The 27084-nt window shown below is 46.6% G+C and overlaps 2 protein-coding genes across 10 annotated transcripts in view; both read right to left on the reverse strand.

Annotated features, from left to right (window-relative positions):
- CLEC16A (C-type lectin domain containing 16A) overlaps positions 1-27084 on the reverse strand; it is a 240436-nt gene that overhangs the window by 134851 nt on the left and 78501 nt on the right. For all 9 annotated transcript variants that reach the window (XM_058434075.1, XM_032145444.2, XM_058434074.1 and 6 more), the window contains 4 exons: positions 23340-23440; positions 6412-6534; positions 3910-4019; positions 2208-2252 (listed from right to left, as the gene is read on the reverse strand). In XM_058434075.1, coding sequence (XP_058290058.1) covers positions 2208-2252; positions 3910-4019; positions 6412-6534; positions 23340-23440 — 379 coding nt within the window. The remainder of the gene's footprint in view (positions 1-2207; positions 2253-3909; positions 4020-6411; positions 6535-23339; positions 23441-27084) is intronic.
- LOC116462748 (ribosomal protein uL30-like) lies at positions 20271-21270 on the reverse strand. Its single transcript, XM_032145450.2, has one exon. It carries the CDS (start codon positions 21268-21270, stop codon positions 20503-20505), a length of 768 nt encoding a protein of 255 aa, XP_032001341.1. The 3' UTR covers positions 20271-20502.

Consider the following 27084-nt stretch of genomic DNA (forward strand, 5'->3'; position numbering starts at 1 on the left):
GGTTGGGAGAAGGGATCCAGAATTTAAATAAAGCCCTCCTTTTGTTAATAATAAAGAATAACCCTCTGGGAAAATGCCTACCTATATGTCTTTCTGTTTTTGCAATCCAAAAGCTTTCTAGGGGACATAAACTTAGGGCAGTTATACTGGAAAGAGGTTCAAAGATGACTAATGAAACCCTGAGGTTTCTGCTTTCTTGTGGGCTTTGCTAGTGGGGTGTATCCTCACTTGGAGGCCAAGTGTGGCTTGGGATGTTCTAAGGGGAAAGTGGGATTTCCTCCTCAGTGTGTAGGGGCCCACCACGGTGCCACCCTTCTCTGGGTATGTGCACTGGTGCAGCTGGATGGGGTCATCTGAGCCTGGCAAGGTCAATCTCCAAATCATATAACCTCATTTTATCTCAACAAACACTGACAATAATGCAGTGGCTTCAAACGATTCCTGCAAAGAAACAGCAGCTTAAAGAGGCTCGAATAATGAAAGTACAGGGGACAACAAGGAAATAGCAGTGTTGCCACCTTCCCCCTGTAGGAGGATCTTCATCAGCCACATTAAGAGGGGAAACCATCACTCACAGGATCTGCAGAGACCTGATCCGGAGGCCAGCAAACTAGAAAATGACTATTTGACCTATGGATTAATCCACCATGGCTGACGAGTGATGAGCCTTGCCTGAAAGACACATGAGGCTGGCAAGGCCTGAGTGTTTCTGCTCCCCGCCACTCCCGAACCCCCAAATTCATATGTTGAAATCCTAATTCCCAAGGTGATGGGATTAGTAGGTAAGGCCTTTGGGAGGTAATGAGGTCATCCAGTAAGATGGCGCCATCTATGAGAAAGTGAGCCTTCACCAGATATCAAATCTGCCTTGATCTTGGACTTCCCAGCCTCCAAAACTGACAGAACTAAATTTCTTTTTTTTTTTTTTTTTTTTTTTTTGAGACGGAGTCTCGCTCTGTCGCCCAGGCTGGAGCGCAGCGGCACAATCTCAGTTCACTGCAAGCTCTGCCTCCCTGGTTCATGCCATTCTCCCACCTCAGCCTCCCGAGGAGCTGGGACTACAGGCGCCCGCCACCATGCCAGGCTAATTTTTTTTTTGTAATTTTTAGTAGAGACAGGGTTTCACCATGTTAGCCAGAATGGTCTTCGTCTCCTGACCTTGTGATCCGCCCGCCTTGGCCTCCCAAAGTGCTGGGATTGATTACAGGTGTGAGCCACCGCACCTGGCCCAGAAGTAAATTTCTATTGTTTATAAGCTACCCAGTTTATGGTGTTTTGTTTTAGCATCCCAAATGGACTAAAACGTATGCCTTAAAAGCTACAACAAAACCATGGCAATTAGATTTTTTTTTTGAGGTGGAGTTTGCACTCTTGTTGCCTAGGATGGAGGGCAATGGTGCTATCTTGGCTCACCGCAATCTCTGCCTCCTGGGTTCAAGCGATTCTCCTGCCTCAGCCTCCAGAGTAGCTGCGATTACAGGCATGCGCCACCACGCCTAATTTTGTATTTTTAGTAGAGACGGGGTTTCTCCATGTTGGCCAGGCTGGTCTTGAACTCCCGACCTCAGGTGATCCACCCGCCTCGGCCTCCTAAAGTGCTGGGATTACAGGCATCAGCCACCATGCCTGGCCGCAATTAGATATTTATAAAACCATCTGGAACCTGAAGACAAAGCTCTGCAAATTTTTCAGACACTGAAAGTCATGGTGGCACTTTACAAAATCTCAATAAATGTAATAAAGGTTTAGAAGCCTGTATAAGGTTTCTTAGCACATACGAATATACATAATATACATGTATATGGTTCATAAATTCATATGTAATTCATAAGTAATTTTATATGTGTAAGCATATATAACTTATGAACATCAGTGCATCATATATAATTTACTTATATGTGTTTATATGTACATAGTTCACAATTTACATAAAATTATTCCCAAATAACCAAATCCATGTATTACTGAGAAACAAATTATCATATACTGGGGCTGAGTCCTCAAAAATTTTACTGATTAGACAGCATGAACAGAAAAGCTTAGATATTGCTGCTCTAGAGACTATGAAATTGAGCATTTTTATTCAGTAATTATAGGCATAAAAAATAACTGAAGACATATAACGTTTATCTGCATAGAACCAGACACCACACTCTGGCTTCTACAAGACACACCATGCTGCTGTCCATCTGTGCTCTGCCAATTACCTTATAAAAATGTCGTACAAGGTGAACACTTTCTTCTCTCGCACCCTGTTAAAAGAGAAGAAAGGTGTGAAGAAGGCAGGTCTCAGATAGGTGAGCAAGTGAGGCAAACTACAAATTCTAAAACATGAGTGTGTATAAAACAGATCTGGACTAATATCCTTAACATATAAAATGTTTTTTTTTTTTTTCCTTTTGTTGAGATGGAGTCTTGCTCTGTCACCCAGGCTGCAGTGCAGTGGTGTGATCTTGTCTCAGTGCAACCTCCGCCTCCCAGGTTCAAGTGATTTTCCTGTCTCAACCTCCCGAGTAGCTGGTATTACAGGCACCCATCACCATGCCTGGCTAATTTTTGTATTTTTAGTAGAGACGGGGTTTCACCATGTTGGCCAGGCTGGTCTCGAACTCCTGACCTCAGGTGATCTGCCCACCTCAGCCTCCCAAAATGCTGGGATTACAGACATGAGCCACCGTGCCTGGCCTATAAAATAGTTCTTAATGAGCGAGAGAGAGGAAAGGAGACAGAGCTCATAATGAAAATGGGGAAAGGACAGGTAATTTGATTGTAATGGCATGAGAAGCTGTTAATATACAGTTAACTGGGGGAAAATGGGTTATAAAATACGGCCATTACGACTCCTTTTTTATTGTACTTTTCCAAGACAGTCTCAATCTGTGGCCCAGGCTGGAGTGCGGTGGCACAATCATAGCTCACTGCAGTCTCAAACTCCTGGGTTCAAGCAATCTTCCAGCCTCAGCCTTCTGACTAGCTGGGTTAGAGGCATGTCCTGGCTAATTTTTTTTGTTTTTTTAGAGACAGGGTCTTACTATGTTGTCCAGACTAGTCTCAAATTCTTGGCCTCAAGTGATCCTCTCACCTCAGCTTCCCAAAATGTTGGAATTACACGCATGAGCCACTGCACTTGGCCCAACTACATTTGTATAAGACAAAAAATTCATTTATGTGTGTGTGTGTGTGTGTGTGTATATATATACACACAAACATATATACACACTTATAAATCAATTTTCATTTACATATGTAAATAGATGTTTCCTTTACATATATTCACGTGTACATATTTACATATTACATATGTAACTATATGTAGTGTATATTTACATATTGCATGTGTAAATATACTTCTTTATGTATATAACTATTTGCTTATACAATACTTAAATATATTATTTACATATATAATACGTGTGTGTGCATAGACACAGCCAAAATGTCAACTATAGTTGTTACTTTTACCTCTTTGTACTTCCTAAATTTTCTAAAATAAATATAGAAAATAAGAGGAGGTACCATAAAAGCCACTGAAAATTTAACATATATTTTAAGCACAAAAATCATAATCAATGTGTGTATGTGTGTTAATGTGTTTGTATGTGCAAAAAAACTTTTGTAATACCAAAGAAAAAATTCAGAAATCCTGAGGACAAATACAGAACCAAATAATTGCAACAGAAACTACTAAAACTCAAATAAGTGGACTCTTCAGCGAGTCTCAGTCGAAAGGAAGTCCCTGCTGAATAAGTAGGTTGGAGTGGGGTCTCAAGAGAGAGAACCCCTGCTGCTTCTAGCTGGTGACCGATGACACCGTAGGCCAGGGCTCCTATCTGGATGCCAGCAGCTTCCCTCGTGTTCTCCTGTCCCTCTCCCTTGGCCCACAGGAAGGAGGAGGGGAGAGGGCGTTACCTCCAGGCAGGCCAGGTGCACGTCCTTCATGATGCAGCCGGCACTTGTCAGGACTTGCTGCTTCAGAAGCAGGCAGCTCAGCTCCAGCGTCGCAAGCCGGATCTTCCCATCTGCACAGCACACCAGGGTAAGCCTTGCACACCCAGGGTGGGGCGCCCTTAAGCCCAAGGCTCCTGCCTATCCACGTTGAGGTTAGCAGGTCAGATGACAGACCAACTGCTCATGGCTCCCAACATCCAGTGGGGACACAGAGGGAACCCCCGATGCCCAAACCATTCCCCATCAGTTAGAATTCAATGTTCTCCATCAAAACTACCTATAACAAATACTTCCCTGAAGTCCCTTTACTGACAGGGTGCAGGAAAAAGAGGGTGACCAAACACTGTTGAGGCCTGGAAAGTGGCCCTGCACCCCCACTTCCCTTAGAGAGCTGCCAGTCCCACTCTGGGTCATGTGATTTGGGTGGAGCTGGTCCTCCTTCCCCCTTCCAGGGTTGGGCACATCACCTGGCCAGTTGGGGTGCTCCATATTCCCTTGGTCCCAGTGACTAGGTAAGAACCAGGCAAGGAAGCCAGTCAGAGCCAGTAAGGCTCAACCTCACAATTTGTTGGAACTGCTGGGTTAAGAGAAATTCTCCTTGTGCTGGGCTGAGCAGAGGACAGTGGTGATGCCCTGAGGGGCACAAGCATTATAATCTACGTCGGCCACCTCTTCACCCTTGCCAGCATTTTTAATCTTTGTAAAGTATTCTGCAAATATCACTTCGAGATCTCTCTTCCAACTAGACTGTTCAAATCTAAGTGTCTCCCATAGAGTAAGTCTAGAGTCTCAGTGGAGAAAGGGCTAGCTGGAGGGGCTGGCATTTAACTCGTCAACCCAGAAGGTGGCAGAGGCCAAAGGTAGAAAAATACTGTTAGAGCCCCTGGATCCAGCTTTGCCTGAAGCCAGGCGTCAGCAGACTTTATAAGCTAACACAGCTTTGTCTGTTTGTATTGTTTAAGCCAGAGTGAGTCGGGTTTCTGTCAAGAGCAAGAGGGCTCTAACACAGCTTACTTACTATGCTATTACTTACTTACTACTGTGAGCCAGGCACAGTGCCGAGCACTTTATATAGCTCCTGAAGGAATCTCTATAAAAACCTATTGCAATGAGTGCTTGAAAGATTGAGGCTTAGAAAAGTGAAGTGACTTGTCCAAGGTCTCATAGCTGGGTAGTGGTAGACTGCAGGTACTCAGAATGCCAAAACCCGCATCTGGCATCTCTCCTAGAAGCATCTGTAACTGACTGACTGCAGGACAACTGCTCTTATGCAAACTCCTCTGTGGGTCTTTCAACTTTATTTCTGGGAAACGGTCCCACTGTGGAGAGGAGGAGGTCTTCAGGCTACGCCTCTAAGGCCTTGGAAACATCAGAGACCACGATAGGTCACTGGGAAAAAACTAAAGGCAGATACACCCCTCTGCCCACCTCCCTGCCTGTCCCTTTGTTAATGCCTTGTAAGTCAGGTGAAAATAGGTGACAAAAGGGGCTCTACCTAAAAAATGAAAAAGCAGGCTGGGCGCGGTGGCTCACGCTTGTAATCCCAGCACTTTGGGAGGCCGAGGTGGGTGGATCATGAGGTCCGGAGTTCGAGACCAGTCTGGCCAACAAAGTGAAACCCTGTCTCGACTAAAAATACAAAAAATTAGCTAGGTGTGTAGTGTGCACCTGTAATCCCAGCTACTCAGAAGGCTGAGGCAGGAGAATCGCATGAACCTGGGAGGTGGAGATTGCACTGAGCAGAGATCACACCATTACACTCCAGCCCAGGTGACAGTGCGAGACTCTGTCTCAAAAAAAAAAAAAAAAAAAAAAGAAAAGAAAAAGCGCTGTCACAATAAATAGGTCTTCCCAAACATAATACAAGCCCCAGGGATGACCAAGGAGAAGGCTGGGTGGTCTCGGCTCCACTGGCTCTCCTGGCCCCACCCCACTCAGCCCCAGCACTAGCGTAACCTCTCTTCAGCTGCCTAGTCCAAGTGAGTTTTTCTCCAAGCGTATTCTCACTCCTACCTGTTTCCATACCTACCCACAACTGTTGCTGGTAACAAAACTCTGTCTCCTACGTCTACCGGCCCGTTAAACCTTCGAACCTTCTCCCCTCACTCTACTCTCAGCCTAGTTCTTTCTCATAATATCACCTTGGGCCACCCAGAGATAGGGGGGTGGGGGCGACAAACATTGACAATCTCAGCAAAAGAAAGGCGGGGTGTGGAAGGAGAAGAAAGATGGTTACCAAGTGGCAGGGGGTGGGATGGCAAAAGGAGACCCAGAGCTAAAGACACAGTCCCAGCAGGCAGGAGGGCTGGCCCAGAATGCAGGGGTTGAGAGGCAGGGGGAGAGGCTAGGATGGGCCCGGATTCTCAGAAGGCTCAGGCCTAGCACCCAGGGCTCAGGCTCCCAGTGGGGTCTGCTCCCTACAACTGTGTGGCCCTGTGGACAGACAACACCCCAAGGGGGCACCTGGCTGGGCAGCGTTGTTCATGATCCTGATGAGTCTTTCAGCCAGCGGGTGGTTGTAGGTGGTCTTCTCGGCCGCATTTGGCACAGGGAGCTGGATTCGCTCTAATTTTTCAGGATCCATGCCTGGAACAGAGGAGAAGGATATTAAGTGGAGGCCTCCTGACTATGTGACCTCCTCATCCTGAAAGGTCCTGTAGAGTGGGGTTTCCTCACCTTCAGCCACTTATGTTCCCTCTCAGTGATTTCTTTTCCTTTTTCTTTTCTTTTCTTTTTTTTTTTTTTAGTTTTTAGTAGAGACAGGGTTTTGTCATGTTTCCCAGGCTGGACTTGAACTCCTGGGCTTCCCCAAGTGCTGGGCCTCCCAAAGTGCTGGGATTACTGTTGTGAGCCACTGCGCCTGTCCCCTCTTGGCAACTGCTGTCATGACTGGTTGCTGTTGGTGCCATAACTTATTGCAGAGCTCTCCATAAACTGAACTTACATAAATGTATTAAAACATACATTTTCTATTTCTTTATTTTTATTATTTTTATTTTTATTTTTGCACACAAAACAATAAACATTTTCCTAAAGTACATACAAACAAAAAGATGCATATCAAACATATTAGGAAGGTTGCACATGGGAAGACGGGGAATAGAAATGGGGGGTGGGAATTAAAGAAAATAAATGAGAGAGGGACTTTGTATGGATCAATGATAATAACTCAATCCTTTATTTGACAAAGAAGAAGGAGAAGGAAGAGGAAGAAAAAGAAAGTGGGATAAAGGATCTGAAAGGGAGGAAAATAGAAAAAATTAGAGTATGACTCCAGGGTACACCTGTTTTGTTGTCACTTGGTTGGTTGGTTGGTTTGTCAGTTGTATTTTTCATATGTTTCGCCATGTTGGCCAGGCTGGTCTCGAACTCCTAGCCTCAAGTGATCAACCCGCCTTGGCCTCCCAGAGTACTGGGACTACAGGCGTGAGCCACCACGTCCAGCCCCCACATTGCTTCTGGCCTCTGTGACAGACCTCCTAGACGGGGCGGCCGGGCAGAGGCGCTCCTCACTTCCCAGACGGGGCGGCCGGGCAGAGGCGCTCCTCACTTCTTCCCAGACGGGGCGGCCCGGCCGAGACGCTCCTCACTTCCCGGATGGGGTGGCGGCCGGGCAGAGGCGCTCCTCACTTCCCAGACGGGGCAGCCGGGCAGAGGCGCTCCTCACTTCCCAGACGGGGCGGCCGCGCAGAGGCGCTCCTCACTTCCCAGACGGGGCGGCCGGGCAGAGGGGCTCCTCACTTCCCAGAAGGGGCGGCCGGGCAGAGGCGCTCCTCACTTCCCAGACGGGGCGGCCGCGCAGAGGCGCTCCTCACTTCCCAGAAGGGGCGGCCGTGCAGAGGCGCTCCCCAGACGGGGCGGCCGCGCAGAGGTGCTCCTCACTTCCCAGACGGGGCGGCCGCGCAGAGGTGCTCCTCACTTCCCAGACGGGGTGGCCGGGCAGAGGTGGCGGCCGGGCAGAGGCGCTCCTCACTTCCCAGACGGGGCGGCCGTGCAGAGGCGCTCCTCACTTCCCAGACGGGGCGGCCGGGCAGAGGCGCTCCTCACATCCCAGACGGGGCGGCCGGGCAGAGGCGCTCCTCACTTCTTCCCAGACGGGGCGGCCGGGCAGAGGCGCTCCTCACTTCCCAGATGGGGCGGCCGGGCAGAGGCGCTCCTCACTTCCCAGACAGGGTGGCGGCCGGGCAGAGTCGCTCCTCACATCCCAGACGATGGGCGGCCGGGCAGAGGCGCTCCTCACATCCCACACGATGGGCGGCCGGGCAGAGACGTTCCTCACTTCCTAGATGGGGTGGCGGCTGGGCAGCGGCGCTCCTCGCCTCCCAGACGGGGCAGCCGGACAGAGGAGCTCCTCATAACCCAGATGATGGGCGGCCAGGCAGAGACGCTCCCCACCTCCCAGACGGGGCGGCGGCCGGGCAGAGGCTGCAATCCCAGCACCCTGGGAGGCCAAGGCAGGCGGCTGGGAGGCGGAGGCTGCAGCGAGCCAAGACCACGCCACCGCACTGCAGCCCGGGCAACACCGAGCACCGAGTGAGCGAGACTCCGTCTGCAGTCCCAGCACCTCGGGAGGCCGAGCCGGGCAGACCACCGGAGGTCAGGAGCTGGAGACCAGCCTGGCCGACATGGCGAAACCGCCCCTCCAGCCAAGGGAGAGAAACCAGGGAGGGGTGGTGGCGCGCGCCGGCAATCCCAGGCAGCCCACAGGCCAGGGCAGGAGAATCACGGGAGCCGGACGCAGGGAGTCTGCAGCGAGCCGAGTGTACTCCAGCCTGGGCCACAGAGGGAAGAAAAGAAAAAGAAAGAAGAAAGAAAGAAAGAAAGAAAGGGAAGGAAGGAAGGAAGGAAGGAAGGAAGGAAGGAAGGAAGGAAGGCAGGCAGGCAGGCAGGCAGGCAGGCAGGCAGGCAGGCCATTTTCTATTTCTTATAAATAGGAAATCAGGATTGATGCAATAATTGCCAGTAATAATTTTTTAAAAATCAAAAAATGTTTTTACATTCTAGCCAATGACTTTTGACTGCCTACTCATGGTGGCCCAAGGCCTGGTCTTTGTCAAAAAGGGTGGTTGGCAGGTACTTAATAGTGTTGGAGAGAAGCTAGCCCCAAATGGTGACATTCTCCCAGACATAGCAGAGGAAAGGGAAGGGAGCAGAACAAGGGGACACCGTCCCATAGCACAATTAACTGCCACTGTGTGCCAGGTCTGAGGGCCACCTGAGGCCACTCCCGTATTACGCACCTTCTACGCTTGGGGAAACCCAGGCCTAGAGAAAGAGAGACTAGACACTAAGGAAATACAGTCATCCCCAACAATTGTGCCCTCAAGCTTTTAACGACAAACTCAAAAGCTGGGCCCCACCCTCAACACATGTAGGAGGAATCAAGTTCTGAGCCAGGTGAGGCAGAGGCCACCCCTGCCCCTGAGGGTGACACTAGCGGAAAGACACTAAGCTAAGTCCTTCTTACAGAAAGGTGCACATATTAGGTTGGCACAAAAGTAATTGCAGTTTTTGCCATTAAAAGCAATTGGAAAACCACGATTACTTTTGTGCCAACCTAATACAATGACACCAATACAGCAGAGATCTATCATTAAAGAGGCAAGGGAATCATTTTTCCTCCAGTGAAAATTCAACAATTCTTCCTGCCAAAACTAACAGCATTTGAAAGATAAAGGATTACATGGGGGTGGGGAAGGTAAGTGGGAAAGGAAAGAAGGAACAGGCAAGTGTGTGACTTTGAGCCCTGTTGTCACTTCTCTTAAAGAAGCACACAGGACCCGCAGTGACAGAAGACCTGTTAGGGATACTAGAACAGTTCCTGCCTGGAGTAAGAGGTCTGCAAACTCCTCATCTGCTCATCTGATGTGGCTCTTGAAAAATACACTTACAGAAACAAATATTTTGCTTGATCCAAGCTTGGAGAACTGAATGGATTATTTGTGCTTGAAACACATCTTTTCCTGTTATTCTACAAAAGGGGGAAAGGTGGCACTTCTCGGAACTCTTGAAATACGGTCCCTTGAGTACCAGATGACGCTTCATTTAGAACCTTGACAAAATAGTGGAAGATAGCATTGAAGAGCTGATTGTCTGGATTCTAAGTAACTCCTGCACATGCACATTGATGTAATAAGCCATAACAATATATCTTGCTTTTCTGAATTCCTTCCAGCTCCCAGAAAGAGGCTAAGTCATACCAAGGAGACGACCAGGGTGAGGGACGGCCTAAAGGCTTGAGTAGGGTAGTACTCTCTCTTGCCCCAAAACACCCCACAAAGGTGGGTTTCCTCAAAAAATTTGATTGCAGTGAAAATTTAATTTGTGGCCTCTGTATCCCATGTTAATGCTAAATGTCTAACTCTGAAGGATTCTGGCTTATTGAATGGCAAGAAGAATGTCAACTGAATCTTTTTGGCATTTGTTTTTTCCAGAGATGTTAACACTGTCCTAACATCTCCCTACTCATTAATTTCTGGCCCTTTGAGAACTGCCGGTCAGTGGTTCTGGGGGTGGGGAATAAAAGCTCCTCTGCATCCCAGGTGCATTGCCCAACTTTATAACCCACCAGCAATCACTCCACTTCAGAGAGGACAGCAGAAAGGGCCTGGCTGCTCGCTCCTTCTAGAATGGGGCAGTGGCCACAGAACCACGGAAACAGGCAAACTAGGCCAGGGCTTGAATTTCCACAGAGAGGTCCATTTTGTTTCTTTCCTATCATTGCCCCTCCGTCCTCTTAGAATTTCTGAACAATGAGGAAATCTGGGGCAAGCTCTTTTCTTGACAGGAAGAAAAGCGTCCCAAGATGATCTCGACTTTTCTCAACTCTCCATAAGGGAAGGTCCCAGAGGATAGGAACACTTCTCTCTCTACCAGATTCCAAGTCCAGCCCTTTCCTTTCGTGAGGAAGTTAAGGCCCAGAGTTGTTAAGCTGTTTCCCAAGGTCACAGTGCAAGTTAGAGACACAGCTCAAACCACTTTCAGATGATCCCGAAGGTGGGTGGGGTCCAGATGGGAAAGGGTGGCAGCACCCACACAGCCAGCCCACCAGGAGCACGCAGGGGGCCCGTCCTCTCGGGCTGACAACAGCCACCCCTCTGTGTCCCTGGGCTCACTCTCTCCTAGGGGGACAGCTGGGTACAGCAGGAATGAGAAGCCTAGCAGTGGGGTACGGGAGGAAATTTGTTTTGATACTTTACCTCTTTGAACCTCAGTTTCCTCACCTGTGAAGTGGGAATGATTATGGTAACTACCCGCCCCACGACTGCTGTCAGGATCGAAAGAGAAAAAGCACTGTCACAGGCCAACAACTTTACCTCTCATTATTATGCACAAATGGGAATTTTTAGTTTGAGCACTGCTTAATGCAAGGATGAGAATTTTTAGTTTGAGCATGACTTGATGTGTTTCCTTATCATTCGTGTTATAAAAGGAAAGTTAGGCTGGGCACGGTGGCTCACGTTTTTAATCCCAGCACTTTGGGAGGCCGAGGTGGGCAGATCGCCTGAGGTCAGGAGTTTGAGATCAGCCTGGCCAATGTGGTGAAACCCTGTCTCTACTAAAAATACAAAAATTAGCTGGGTGTGGTGGCACATGCCTGTAGTATTGCTATTCGAGAGGCTCAGAAACGAGAATTGCTGGAACCCAGGAGGTGGAGGTTGCAGTGGGCTGAGACTGCACCACTGCAGTCCAGCCTGGGTGACAGAGTGAGACTCTTGTCTCAAAAAAAAAAAAAAAAAAAAAAGGAAAATTAGAACAAAAGGAAAAAACCTAACAAGAGCTAAATCAAGCTACAGACAGCCCAAAAGAGGCATGCCGAGCTGCTGGGGGCCCCTCTCAGGTGGCGAGCTGCTCAGGTTGGAGCCTAAAGAATGAACAGGAGTTTGCCTTGAACTGGACAGGGAAGGCCAGGACTTGCCAAACCAAGGTGGGACTGCAGGGAGTGGAGCAGAGCCAGGGAGGTCTGGGTGGGGGAGAGCCAGGGAGGGGGTGATGAGGTGGAGGATGGGGGAAGGGACAGGCAAGGCTTCGTTACAGGATCCTGGAGGGTGGATGCAGTGCAGGGGCCCAGGAGAGGCAGCTAGCGGGCCATGACATGATCTGGTTGTGTCCTGGCTGACTGGGGTGGTTCCATTCCCCTGGCTGCTCCAAGTAGTCTCCATGCTTCCGGCCCTTTCCCCCAAACTGACCTGCTACTGCCATGCAGTCCATGTGAGGTAGATTTTACCACCAGCCCTGGGAGGCAGAGAGCAGAGGTGATTCCACACAGCACACGGCAAAACTATACAACAGAAACCCCTCTGAACATCTCCCTTCTTTCCCCAAAGCTCCTTCTGGGCCAGGGGCCCTATTCTCTCTCCCCGCTCTTTTTCCCACCATGGCCTTTAAAATCCTCTCTGTGACTCCGAACTATCAAGTGTTTTCAAGGAGGCCTTATCATTTACCAAAATACTCAGTCAAAACAAACAAACAACAACAAAATCACCAGTCTCTCTGGGGAAGGACAGAGTGTCTTTGGAACGAAGGAGCAAAGGATTCTGCTAAGATGACAAGACTGCCTTCGCATGGTAAGCCCTGAAGAAACGGTGACCATCAGCCAGGCATATGATGTGGAATGCTTCATTTCATCCTCATGACATTCCATGAAGTGGCTAATATTATTTCCATTTTATAGACGAGGAAGCTGAGGCTCAAAACAGACATGAAGCTTGCCTGAGGTCATGTGGAGAGTGGAAAGCCCAGCCCTGAATGCAGCCATGTGGCACTTACCTCCCTCCTCTCTGCCGTGTCCCATGATCCCGGCTGGTTAATGCTCTTTCCCTCCACCTTCCCAAGCTATGTATGTCATGTGATCTAGCGGTGTTCTTGACACAAACACAACAGTCCATACATTTTTGCTGAATTAATTTTTTAAAAAGTTAAGTAGTTTTGATCAAATTTCGGGCAGAAGATGAGACAAATCTCAAAATTAAGGTGAAACATACATAAAATAGAAGTCACCATATGACAGCTGTGCAGAAAAGCCCAACCACCACCCACACACAAAACATGCTAGAAAGAAATACGACACTGTCAGCAGTTGGTTATCTTAAGGTGGTACAATCAAAGGCAAGTGAAAAAGCAACTTATTCTCATTTTTGTTTTCTATAACAATCATTGCATGGCCATCACTGTACTTAGGATGGCATTTAATTTGTGGCGAACATTAGATTTAGGTTTAAGCCTCCTGCCTGAAACAACCTGGTGGCTGATGGTTCTGAGTGGCTAAGGTCAATGTCACCGTGAAACAGGGGCATGCATGTGAAAGGTAAGACGGCTCCTGTGTGCAAGGACATACACACAAACACACACACACACTCATACACACACAGACACTCATACACACACACATGCATACCCCATGGTTTTTGGTCACAGAAAGGCAGGTTTTGCTGCAAACCCAATAGCTTCTTTGCCAGTCATTTCCCTCTGACAGAAATAAACACTGTGGATAATACATTATCCTATTTGCTTCAACTCGTAAGTGCCTTGTGACAGACAAATTCCAAAGAAACCCTGCTGCACTTCACGGGAGCACTAGCTCCTTCTGGCTTCCAGCAGACCACGTGTTCCCTGCCCCGCCCACAGCCCTGCCTGAGGGGTCAAAGCCTGAGCTGCCCACTGAGTCAGAACAGGTGTCCCCACCGAGTCAGAACAGGTGTCCCCAGTCCACAGGGGTGGAGGGCGGAACCCTCAACTAACTCATTCAAAGAATCCAAAACAGAAGGGAAAGGTGTGGCCGCACAGTGTCAGTAACTCTTACTAAGCTTCCCTCTCAGTTACTGATATCTGGATTCTTCCCCCTTAGTAGTAGCCCCCATTCAGGGTAGAGATGGAAAAGACCCAGACCAAAGATGCATAAGAATAATTAGACAGATCTGGATAAAGAGACCACGAGAACACCAGGTAAACAATGTTCAAACTTTTTAAAAATGTCTTTTGACCACGCAAGGTCTTCTTGGCTGCAGTCACACAAGTATTAACAGCTTTGGAAGACTACAGAACAAAGATTTCGAAAGCTAACCAGATGTTGGGCCGATTTCCAATGTACTTCCAATTCTGGTTATGTGTCAGCCAAGATCCAAACTGACGTTGTGCAAGTTCTCTGCATGGCCAAAGCTTCCCTTTAGCCTATTACCTTTCAACCTTTTCCATATCTCTCATCCATGTTCCATTAACTTCCCAGCAAAACAAAACACAAAACACAAAGAGCCCAAGAATCCTTCTTCCTGGGTAAACAATGACAAATGGAGTGGCAGGAGTAGAAGGTTGGTCACTGAACTGGGGAACCTTCAAGATACAAAATCTGTAAAACTCACCCCCATCCCTCCACCTCTGGCCCAGGACTCAGCGGACTTGATATAAGAGCAAAGCCTGCATTTTCTATTACAGAAACAAACCAGAATTCATTATGTGGCACAACTGAATCACAACAAGCGCCTTCCGCCAACCATTCAACCCTTTCCACTGTGGGATATTCATTTCGGTGCAGCATCTAATCTATTATGATTTACTGGAAGGCCTGAGCTCACATTTGGTTTTTATTAACATGGATTTTACGTTAAAATTGTCTATGAGGAAAAAATCTATGAGAAAGGGACCAGGTCACTTGGGGGCCTGATTTGGGGGCTAAGGATCTGGAAAAGTGAGGCTGAAGGTCAAGGGCAGCCTGACCAGCTGCTGCATAACCAAAAACCAATCGCTCAACCAACCTCCACCAGCAAAGCCCCACCAAATGCAGACTCTGTGCTCACAGGCCAGGACTGAGCATAAACCAGGTGGCAGCTCCCCAGCGAGGCAGCTTCCCCAGGCACCTGGGCCTTGGGGCACCGGACTTGAACTTTTCAGTTTCTTCTCCAAACCTACTCCAAGGCCCATGCTCGTTAGTTCTGGAAATGGCACTGCTATTTGTCACGCAGGGAAAGGAGTCAGGAACCTGAGTCTTACCCGGGCTCCTCCCTTCATGCCCACTCCTTTCAAATCAGCCAGAACCCCTCATCCCCTAGCCTAGTGACTCTCCTTGTCTCCTCATCCTAGTAAATGCACCCCCATCGTTGCTCAAGCCAAATCACAGGAGTCATCTGACTCATCCCTTTCACTCGACCCCTATATCTAACCCATCAGCACGTCTTGGCTCTAGTGCTGAAATAATCACAAGTCCTTCCAGTTTCCTCCACTCCCCAGCCAGCAGCCTAATCCAATCCACATTATCTCACCTGGACGACTGCAACAGCTTCTTAGCAAGTCTCTCGGTGTTCCCTCCTGCAACTCATCCCTACCCGCAGTCATCTACTTTCCGTCGGGTAGCCAACGTTTCTTTTAAAAACTTCCATCTGACCACATCACTGTCCTACTTAAAAATTCTGTAGGGGTTTCCAACTGCACTTGGAAAACAAATGGCAATTCCTCTTCAGGGCCTTCAAGGCCCTTCATGACCTGGCCCCTGCCCACCTGGCCAGCCTCACCTTGGCCCACTTTCTGCTCCTTCCCACCCCGGGGCCTCTCTACATGCTGCTCCCTTCACCTGGAGCACTCTTGCCCCAGGTCTTTGCAGAGCTGGCTCCTTCTCACTCTCTGGGCTGTGGCTCTGCTGGTCCTTCCTCAGAGGAGCCCTCCCCGACCACCCTGACTAGCACCTAGTAACCCCTGCAGCACCACTGGGCTTCCTCATCACTCCACCCTGTTCATTTCCTTCTACCATTTGTCACAGTCACAATGAATCTTCTTGTTCACTTCAGCGAGACTCATCTGGGCTTGTTTGAGTGCCTATGACAGGGCGTTGCCCTAGCAAGTGCTCAGCAACTATCTGCTGAATGGTAAGAAAGCCTCTCAGTTTCACCTCTCATCCCTCCCACCTGCTGGCTGAATTACTGCAAACCCATTCTGAGGGGTGCAGAGTGGGTCAGCTAACTAACTGACCAACTGCCCCCCAGCAGCCCCACACGGCTCATAGGAACACAGTTCAGTCGCTGTCTGTGCCACCCCCTGCAGACTGGCTCCAGATGCCTGCCTCTCGGGACACCCTGCTGCCTCGGAATGCTGCCGCTCACCCTGGGGAACGGGCAGTGACCCGACGGATATGCCACAGGCTCTCATGCCCCTTCTTGCTCTGCCCTCTACCATAGCCCAGGTGTCCTCAGGAAACGGGTCCTCACTCCTGCGGGCAGAGTCCACACTCACCACCAGGCAAGTGACCCTCTATTGTGCTGACAGCCTCCTTGTAGGACTTTTCTGTCCAAGAATGACTGATGCTTTCTTGGGCAAGAGCCTGGGTTGGTCTGCCTGGAGTTTGTAGTCTGCATGTTGAGCACACTGCCTGGCACATGGCCGGTGCTCCACATGCATTTGCTGAATAACTAATTACCTGAGGAAATTCATCAGAAACTGCAAGCCTATTCCTCCTGATCACTTAAGCCTCCAAGAGGCCTCTCCTGATTGCTCAGGCGGATGTAGTACCCTCTACCCTCAGCCTGCCCCACCACATTACCTAGTTTTATTTTCACTGTTGCACTTCTCGCTACATGGGATTATTTTACTTGGTTACTAGTTTACTGCCTGTCTCCTCTAAGAGAATCCAGATTCCATGAAAGCATTTGTTTGGTTCACCACTGCATCCCTAATACTGATCCCAGTGCCTGGCATCTAACAGGGGCTTCCAAAATATTTGTTGGAAGAATGAATGAATCAATACATGAATAGCATTAGCAGAAAATGGAAGAAGGAATTCAATTTCCTTGAATATACAATTCTACTCTTCTAAGAAGAAATTCTCGAGAAAAAGAGGTAGGATGCCCAGGCGGGAACACGGGTGAGTGGACTCTCCAGCGCATAAGGTGGATGAAGGTGCACAGCAGCACACCCGGTAAGCCATGACGTCTCTGCTCCCTGCACAGGTCAGGGCTGCAGGGAGGAAGACCACGGAGAACGCCAGTCACCCAGAAGATGAGGAGCCTGCCAACTGTCCCATGGAGCCTGGCATCTACACCACACAGACAGCACCTTCTTTGCTGAAGCCCTGAGCTACAGGCTGCCAGGAAGAGATGGCCTTGGGGATGTGCCACATAGCTGAGCAGCAACCAATCAGCAAACTCTGGCTGAGCACTGACTGAGTGCCAGGCGGTAGGCTGGGTACTGCAGGGAGCACATGGTTTCTGCCTTCCAAGGCCTGGCAGTCCAGAATGGGAGAGAAAAAATACAGAGAGAAGGAGGTATTAAAAAGTGCCACAGGAACATCATGGAGATTAAAAAACATCTGGTCTTCCCAAGACGTTGTTATGAAAATGAAAAGACATGCCATAGACTTGGGGGAAATCATTGCTAAATGCCTCTGATAAAGGACTTGCATTCAAAATACATAAAGAACTCTTGAGGCCGAGGCGGGTGTATCACTTGAGGTTAGGAGTTCGAGACCAGCCTGGCCAACATGGCAAAACCCCGTCTCTACTAAAAATACAAAAATCAGCCGGGCGTGGTGGTGCACACCTGTACTCCCAGCTACTCAGGAGGCTGAGGCAGAAGAATTGCTTGAACCTGGGAGGCGGAGGTTGTAGTGAGCCCAGATTGTGCCATTGCATTCCGGCCTGAGCAACAGAGTGAGACTCCGTCTTAAAAGAAACAAAACAAAAAAACCCAAAAGTCTCGAAACACAACAATTTTTTTACTCAACTCAATTTAAAAAATGGGCTAAGTATTCGAAAGACTCTTCACCAACGAAGACATGTATGGCAAAAGAAACACATGAAAAGATGTTCAATGTCATTAGGGAAATGCAAATTAAGATCATAAAATGCCACTGCAAACCTATTAGAATGGTGAAAACTAAAAAGGTGACCACATCAAATGTTGGAAAGGAAGTAAAGGAACTAGAACTCTTGTACACTGGTGATGGTATATAAAATTATACAGGCATCTTGGAAAACAGTTTGGCAGTATCTTAAAATGAAAGCAAACATACACGTATCTCCCATAATTATATGAGAAATATGATTCAGCCATTCCATTCCTAGGTATTTATCCAAGAGAAAAGAACGTATATGCTCATACAACTCTCTGTATGCGCATACATTGTATGGGGCCACACAAATGCTCACAGCAGCTTTGTTTGTAATAGTCCAAAACTGGAAACAACCCAAATTTCCATTAACAGATGAATGAATAAAACTGTGGTATGTTCATACAATGGAATGTTACTCAGCAAGAAGAAATGAACTACAGATACACACATCATCATGATGGATCTCAAAATAATTATGTGGATTGAAAGAAGCCACATGAAGAGGAGTAAATGTTGCATGACTCTGTTTATACAAAATTTTAGAAAGTGCAAACTAATCTAGAATGACAGGAAGCAGATTGGTGTTACTTGGGGAGAGGGGTGTGGGAAGCAAGGGAGGGGCATGAGGAAATGTTTGGAATGCTGGATTATACACCGTCTTGATCATAGTGATGATTTCATGGGTATTTACATATGTCAAAACATCAAATTGTGCACCTTAAATATGTGCAGTTTATTGCATATCAATTAGACTTCAATCAAACTTTTTCTTTAAAGCTGCTATGCTTCTGGCCAAGATGGACTGAATTTATCCTTCTGATTCAGGCAACTTAGAAAGCAAGACAATATATACAAAACAATGGTTATCAGACTCTGGATGAACAGGCAGCATAGGAGAGAGATCCCTGAGAGAGAGAAGCACAAAGGCGGTGGCCCAGTGATTGCTCCAGCTTGCTGTCCAGTGAGAGTATCCAGGCCTCAGCACAGGGACAGAAAACCCAAAGACTGTGGTTCTCTCAGAAAAGGCAGAGTCTGGAGTTCAGGGAGATCAAACGGTTAAAATTCATGGACAAGAGAAATGAAGAGAGAGCTGCACAGAGAGAGCTCAGACATGTGCAGAGGGTTCCTTTAGAGCCTTGCTGTGTTCTGGTCTGTGCATGCACATGAAGAAAGGGAAAGACCTGCCAGAATGAAGCCTGTGGAACAATTCCTGGAGCTCACACAGGGCTGGCCAGTGTGGAGAGACCACCTCACCATGGGACACGGTAGAGTCTCAGAAGGGTAATGTCTCAGTAGTAGGGCGAAGTTAGTCCTAAACTAAAGGCTGTCTGGACCAGCTCTCACAGAGCTTAAAAGCAAGCCTCAAAAAAGGAACAAACCAACTCCAATTAACTTAACCATCAGCCCAAAAATATTTACAGGAAGAATCCAGCATCCAACTGTGTAAAGACCACAGTAACTGTCAACCAATCAAAAATGACCAGGCATGCAAAAAATGGGGGAAGGAATCCAAAAGCAGGAGAAAAATCAGTAAGAGAAACACAGCTAGAAATTATATACGTGACAAAACACAAGAAATCAAAAGGGAAATTGTATAAAATTTAAAGCTGAATGAACCTCATATGTTAAAATTTACTGGATGCAGGTAAAGCAGTGCTTACAGGAAAATTTATAGCATTAAAGTCATAGAGAAGAAAGGTTTAAAAATCAATGACTGGAAAGGGAATAGCCTGAGGGATATTTTTCCGATAATGAAACTGTCCTATCTCCTGATTATGTGGTGTTCACACCTATCCATACATGTCCCAAAATTCACAGAATTAAATACAAAAATGAGTTAATTTTATGGTATGTTAGTTTAAAAAAATAAGCTGATTTGCTTAAAAAAAATCAATGATCAAAGCTTCCTACAATGATTAAAATCAATAATTAAAGTTTCTTCTTTTTTTTTTTTTCACAGCAGAGACAAGTGAACATTTATTTTTAGGCCTTTCTTCCTATGTGTATTTCAAGTCTTTTTCAAAACAAGGCTCCAGGACTCTCCATAATCTTCAATTATGTCCTTGGGCTTGGTCGACTGCTGCAGGAGTCTTAGGGAGCCTTGTACAAATGCTAGAGTGATTCATTTACCAACATTAAACCCTAGGATACATGCAGCAAAGCAGGACTCCTTCCTCCATGGAATGTGCCGATTTCGACGACGCAGCACCCAATGTAGAAAACGCTGGAATTTTTCCATGGAACTAGACTGTGATGAGAGGTGCTTGAAATGAACATAAGCTACTGTCTTTTCTTTTCTTTTTTTTGAGACGGAGTTTCACTCGTTGCCCAGGCTGGAGTGCAATGGCGTGATCTCGGCTCACTGCAACTTCCGCCTCCCAGGTTTGAGCGATTCTCCTGCCTCAGCCTCCTGAGTAGCTGGGATTACAGTCACGTGCCACCATGCCCAACTAATTTTTGTATTTTTAGTAGAGACGGCATTTCTCCATGTTGGTCAGGCTGGTCTCGAACTCCCAACCTCAGGTGATCCGCCCACCTCAGCCTCCCAAAGTGTTGGGATTATGGGTGTGAGCCACCACGCCCGGCCAGCTACTGTCTTTTCTTTGACCCTTCCTTTCCAGTTTTTGAAGATAGAGCACGAAATAATCTTCTCTGAAGATACTTGATAAAAATTCCCAAAACAACAAAACACATGCTTCCACTTCGTTGATAAAAAATTTATCAAAGTTTGGCACCTGGGTCTAGTTCAGCTGGTGGATGAGCTGATTGATGCGTTCACCCCGATAGCCAGGTGTGCCCTTCTCCTTGAGGAAGCCCACTCTATTTTTGGTAGCATGACGAGCCACTGAGAGGTGGAAAGGGCGCAAGAACCATGAGATCTCCTGGAAATGCTTCCCTGAGAAGGCAATTTCATGAATGAAGTCTTCCAAGCAAATGACGCCAAACTTCCCCAGGTGCTCCTCAATCACTGTGTTGTCTGTCAGAGGGATGGTCTTATTCTTGACCTTGGCTTGTCCATGTTTCAAAATTAGTTCTCGGACAGACTTCAGATTTGGAAATCCGCAGGTCACATAAGGTTCCACTATATGCAGCATTTTTAGATTCTGGGGGGTGACATTTACAAAGACACCACCAAAAATTTTCTTTAGGCAAAGTCTTGCAATGGTTCTCTGCACCGGTAAACCCACGCCATCAATCCTTTCGATGCATAAAACAAAGGCCAAGGAATGTTTATCTGGCAATTCCAAGGCATGAGGTTTCACTTCTAGTCGTCTGAGACGCACCTTGTCACGTTTCTGCCGCCAGGAATCATGTAGGAATGATTCCAGTCCCTTAAACCTGAGCCCTTTTCCTTCCTTCTGCTCCTTCTTTGCCAAAAGTGCCTGCTTTGCCTGGGTGGCTTCAAGGGCTTGATAAGCTTTCCTCTTTTTCAGGAGATTTTCTGGAACCAAAGGGATTTTTCTTTGCTCTTGCTCCGCCATCTTTCTAGTGGTGCAGCTACTGATCATGCAACCCCACCACATAGAGAAGGCAGCACGTGCTCTGTTTACTTGACCATAGAGACGTCTGTTCTAGCTCACGCTGGAGGACCCAGTCAGCGTTAACTTAGCCGCAGTGAGCCGTTCAGGTCCCGCTAACCCTGATTCCGGCCAAAAGTTGCACGGCTTCCAGGGTTTTTAGAGCGTATGTCATTTTCAAAACCTAGCCTTTTTCTTGTAAGTTACAGTTTCATCACAAGCGGCTTGGCTGTGGAAAATAAGGTGCTTCCCACAATGCCTAAAGCTTCTTTATAAGAAGTTATAAAACAAAAAGTAAATTAAATTGGAAGCAGCAGAAGGTAAAAAAAAAAAAAAAAAAAACAAAGAACAGAAATCAATAAAATCAAGAACAGCAGAACAATAGAGGGTAGCAATAAAATTAATAATCCTCTAGCCAAAATGATTAGGAAAAAAAATGAACACCTAAATTATCAATACCATGAATCAGAGAAGGAACATCACTACAGATCCTACAGACATTAAAAAGATAATAAAGGAATATCATAAAGTTTATGCCAATAAATTTGACAGTTCAGATGAAATGACAAATTCCTTGAAAGACACAGGTTACCAAAGCTCACTCAAGAAGAAATACATAACCTTGAAAAGCCCTATACCTACTGAAGAAATTGAGTGGTTAAAAACCTTCCATCAAAGACAACTCCATATTCAGATGGCTTCACTGGTTGAAGGAACATTTAAGGAAGAAATCATACTACAAAAATTCCTCCAGAAAATGAAGGAGGAGAGAATATTTCTCAATTCATTCTATAAGGGGAGCATAACCCTGATAGCAAAACCAGACAAGAGAATTACAAGAAGACTACAGACCAGTATCAGTCATGAACATAGATGCAAAAATCCTTAATATCTATGATTTGCTATGATTTGCTCACACACTGATAAAGAACGGCAGTTCTCTACGGATGTGAACCCATGTGCTGAAATATGATGACGTGAGCAGAGCAAGGTAGAAAGCACAATATGGGTATCTCCATTTACAGCTAAGTGGGCAATCATACAAATAAAACCATATATACTCCTACTTGGGTTTGTTTGGCTATCTTTAAAAAGACACAAGAGAAACCAGTAGCAGGAACTGCCTTTGAAGAGGAGAGCTGGGGTCAAAGGTGGGAGACTTTTTTCACTATATACTCTTCTGCCACCAATCAACTTATTTATCATGATTAATGATTTAAGAACACATAAACTGAGTTATATCATGTATTTTCTAATGCCTCTAGCCATAGGCTGTCTTAGTAAAACCCAATTCTATCTACTCCCCAATAAGCTTATAAAAAACCTACTAAAACATCACTTGATTTTTTACTATGCCAAGCCCAGCTTTTGGCAGGGGTTAGAAGGAATATTCCTGAATTCTTCTTTGAAGAGATTCTGATGTGGAGGTTTCAGAACGTGCCCATGTCAAGCCAGGCAGGGCAAACAACAGTAACTATTCCCAGGGGTCGGCAGCAAGGTGGTGAATGAATGCATCCTAACAAAACCTGTCAACACCACGAGTGTTGGATACTGGCCAAGCAGCCTTAACAGGGGAAGCCAGAGAACCACACCTTTCTTCAGAAAGGAAACCTATGCTTCCACAAAGTCCACCCAGGGTCTATTTCAGCTCTGAACCCAGAATAAGAACACCAAGTGTTATAAATAGCAAAACCAAGATTACAGTTTGAGTGATTTCAGTTCTGATGTTAGGAAAGAGGTCGGATGCTAAGTCACTTGTAAATCAAGGGGTCAAAAGAAAACCACAGGGTGAATACAGTCATCCTGGGTTAGGCAGTCAAGTCAACTTCCTCCATATTGCCTGAGTAACCAATTCCTGTGGCTTCAGTTGGTAGAAAAACACCTGAGAAATTCTAATGAAGCTAAAGAGGAGCAAGAGTCAAAACCAAAAAGGACTACCAAAACCAGAAAGGAAATTCTGTACAGAAAGCACCTTTCTTTGTCCTCCGTGCAGCAGAGGGGAAGGATGCTATGCGTATGCAGGGCCCAGAGGGGAAGTCAGGCAAGGCAAGGGTGCTTACCTTTATTATGAGACATGGCATAGAGGAGGCAGAGCACGAACAGGGCATGGTAATCATCATCCGGGCTGTCCAGCGCGTGGTACACCATATCCAGGAATGGTCTGGAAAAGAGGAGGGGCATGTATGAGCCTCATGGTGCACATGGGTGAACACCTCCCCTCTCTAACCTGCACATGGGGTGCTAGCTGCCTTTGACACAGCTCTTTAGGCCACAACTGTGTGCCTGGTCCAGCACCAGGCACTGAGGACACAGACAAATGAGAGACAGGCTCTGCCTGGGAAAGTTGCTACCAAGAGGGGAACCTGACCAAGGAAAAGACTGCTTACTTAGTCACACAACAATCATTCACCAGGTATTCCACACACAGGGCATCAATTATACAAACTCCCCACACCAAAGCTCCCGTGTCAGCTGGTAGAGACAGAACAAATAGACATCAATGCAAAGTGATGAGCGTCACAAGCCAATGAAGGAAACAGGACAGTGTGATGTCACACAAGGCACAAACAACAATCCAAACACGTTCACGAACATGAGCCCTAGTGCCAGACTGCCTGGGTTCAAATTGTGATTCTGCCTCTTCTTAGCTTTTTCTTCAGCAAACCCTTGGGCGAGTCTCATAAAACCTCTCTATTTCCCCATCTGTGTCGGGTGGATTCCAACCTTGCAGGATTATTGTGAGGATTCAAGTGTAACGAAGACTGAAAAGCATTTAGCACAGGGCCAGGCACTGTGGATGGTGCCAATGCATGGGAGCTGCTATTTGATTTCCATTTTTAATATACCAAGGGCACTACTTCATGATTTCACTTTGGCAGGGTCCTGACCCAGCAATTTCTCAGGCCGACTTTCTCTGACTGCGAAGAATTGATAGTGAGGTCTCTCACCTCTGATGCTTTGTGGGTGAGATCTGTAGAGAGGCTGCAAATATCGGAAACGGCACATCCCAAATGCTGTCTTTCCAGGTGAAGGGCCTCACAGAAAAATACTCTTCAACACCAGGAGAATAGAATATGCACAGGTCTGGCCCACAGGCCAGAGGCTCTGATCCTCAGACTGTCTGTGGCTGCCCCCTCTGAATGCCAGGCTGAGGCCAAGAGAACAGAGCACCTTCATGAGTGACCAAGGGCACATTTAATTTCTGGAAGGACACCCAAGCTCCAATGAACATTGGATGCCTATGGGGAGTTAAAGGGGACTGTGGAGAAACAGGCAGTGTTCACTATATAACCTTTGACACACTTTTGAATTTTTGACTCTATATATGTATCTCTGATACAAAATATTTCATTGAAAAATGCCAAAAAAAAAAAAAAAGGAAAAATGTCCTTGTCATAACATTTCAAACACACACGTGACACACAAAAACTAAAAAAAAAAAGAAAATCTTAAAGGGGACATTTATGTTCTGTCCTCATTTCTCCACAGCCCCAGATGGGGCACCACCTTTCAGATGTGTTAATAGTTTTGCCATGTGTAGATTTGAGTTCTGAAAGCCTCCAGCAAGAACACTTGCAAACTTAGGAGTAGGATAACATTTTCTTGTAAACCAGCTGCTTGAAATTTGGATTATATTTCCATTTGGGAATAATACGAATAACCAAATGCCAATAGCTGGGTGGGTACCATCTTTTATGAGATGAAGTATTATAAAACCATTAAGCGTTCTGTTTACACAGGGTAGAATAAGGTGAAAAGTTTGCTTGGGAGTTGATATTAGATGGAAAAAAAGAGGAATACAAAATTATAGACACAATACAGTCCAAGCTTCTGGGAGAAGGGAGGGTGAAATTCCCAGAAAGTTCACATCGGAAGAAAAAAAAAAAAACTGGTAAAAAATAACCCAAATGGTAGTCCCACTGACTTTGAATGCTAGCAATGAAGACTTTTTTCCCCCTCTTTATGCTTTTCAAGATTTTGCATATTTTCATAATTTTAAACTTTTTTTTTTTAAGAAAAGAAACAATGTTTTGAAAGCTTTAAGTTTCTTAGGCATATATATATATATATATATATATATTGGGATTACAGGCGTGAGCCACGGCGCCCGGCCTTATTTTTTTTTTTTTTGAGATAGAATCTCACTCTGTTGCCCAGGCTGGAGTGCAGTGGCGTGATCTCGGCTCACTGCAAGCTCTGCCTCCCGGGTTCACACCATTCTCCTGCCTCAGCTTCCTGAGTAGCTGGGACCACAGGCACCCACCACCACACCCAGCTAATTTTTAGTATTTTTAGTAGAGACGGGGTTTCACCCTGTTAGCCAGGATGGTCTCGATCTCCTGACCTTGTGATCTGCCCACTTTGGTCTCCCAAAGTGCCGGGATTACAGGCGTGAGCCACCGCACCCGGCCTCTTAGGCCTATATTTAACCCCCAGTGCAGGTAGAGCCCATAATATATAGGGAATATAAAAAGTCTGTTTTTTAGCATGCTGTTTCGTGGGGCAAGTGGACCAATGCCAAGATCCAATTCACAGCCTAGAGAACAAACGGCCACCTTCCCTCCCACTCCCTGCCTCCCCCCCTCCCTGCCAGGAAGTGGGGGGACAGACGGCAGTGGCAGTTTCTTACAAGCTGCAACTCGATACCTTAACAAAGGAGAAAGCCGCTCTCCACCTGGGCCAGTCTCTACCCTGGCATTCAGTCTCAGAGTCTAGCAGAGATCTGGCCCGGAGGTTCCCAGGTCTGCATGCGGCCTAACTCAAGGCAACTGAATCAGCTTCCATTAGAAGCCATTGTGCTTCAAGATGCCCAAAGTTAAGAAACAATCTCAATCAACTGTAGGAAAACCCTTCTCTCCACCAAAATTCAGAAAAAAAGAAGTCATCAACCCCAATATTCAAACATAACATTTTGGTCTGTTTTTTTAACCCTTGTTTTGGTGGCAGGAGGAATACGTGGGTATTTTTCTTCCATTAGCAAAGCTACAGTATTACCATACTACGAAAAGTATGTTCTGTTTCCATTTATCAAATCCTAAGGAACTGAACACATCATGACAGTATTCACCTAAAAGCAGCAGCTGATATTCTTTGAGATAGAGTCTCATTCTGTTGCCCAGGCTAGAGTGCAGTGGTGCAATCATAGTGCATTGCAGCCTTGACCTCTCTGGCTCAAGCAATCTCCCACCTCAGCCTCTCAAGTAGCCGGGACTACAGGCAACCTGCTACCATGCCCGGCTAATTTTTTAATTTTTTTGCAAAGATGGGGTCTCACTATGTGACTAGACCAGTCACAAACTCCTGGGTTCCAGTGATCCTCCCGCCTCGGCCTCCCAAAGTGCTGGGATTTCAGGTGTGAACAACCATGCCTGGCGTGATCTTCTATTAAGCAGATACCTCTTCCTTTGCTTAAGCACCACCCCACTACTGGTTATTTGGGGCTCTTCTAATTATTTAGAGTCTAAAGAACGCTGTGCCAAGGTTGTCCCCAACCTTCTGTGTTTAGAATTACTTCCTTATTTTTCAGAGCTTTGGGAGTTACATTCTTTGCTGTGAAGTGAAATCTAAAAGGTCTTTGGACTCCAATGTTTTTTTATTTAGCAAAAAATAAAATGGCTCCCTTGCACATCTGATAAAAATTAACCCCGTCTATTAAGTCATTGAAACATTTGCCAAACAAAGAGACAAATAAGATGTGGAGGAAAAAAATTAGTGGACTTCACATCTTCACTTGAAGTTGGATTACTAAAGAGGATGGGGGGGCCATGTGTATTTCCACCACCCCTCCCTAGGGGCTGAGGAAGT

Source organism: Hylobates moloch, unplaced genomic scaffold, assembly GCF_009828535.3.
Source record: "Hylobates moloch isolate HMO894 unplaced genomic scaffold, HMol_V3 SCAFFOLD_23, whole genome shotgun sequence".
Classification (NCBI taxonomy): Eukaryota; Metazoa; Chordata; class Mammalia; order Primates; family Hylobatidae; genus Hylobates; species Hylobates moloch.

Excerpts from the sequence above, each read along its gene's own strand:
- LOC116462748 (XM_032145450.2), bottom strand. The coding sequence starts at position 21,270 with ATGATCAGTAGCTGCACCACTAGAAAGATGGCGGAGCAAGAGCAAAGA.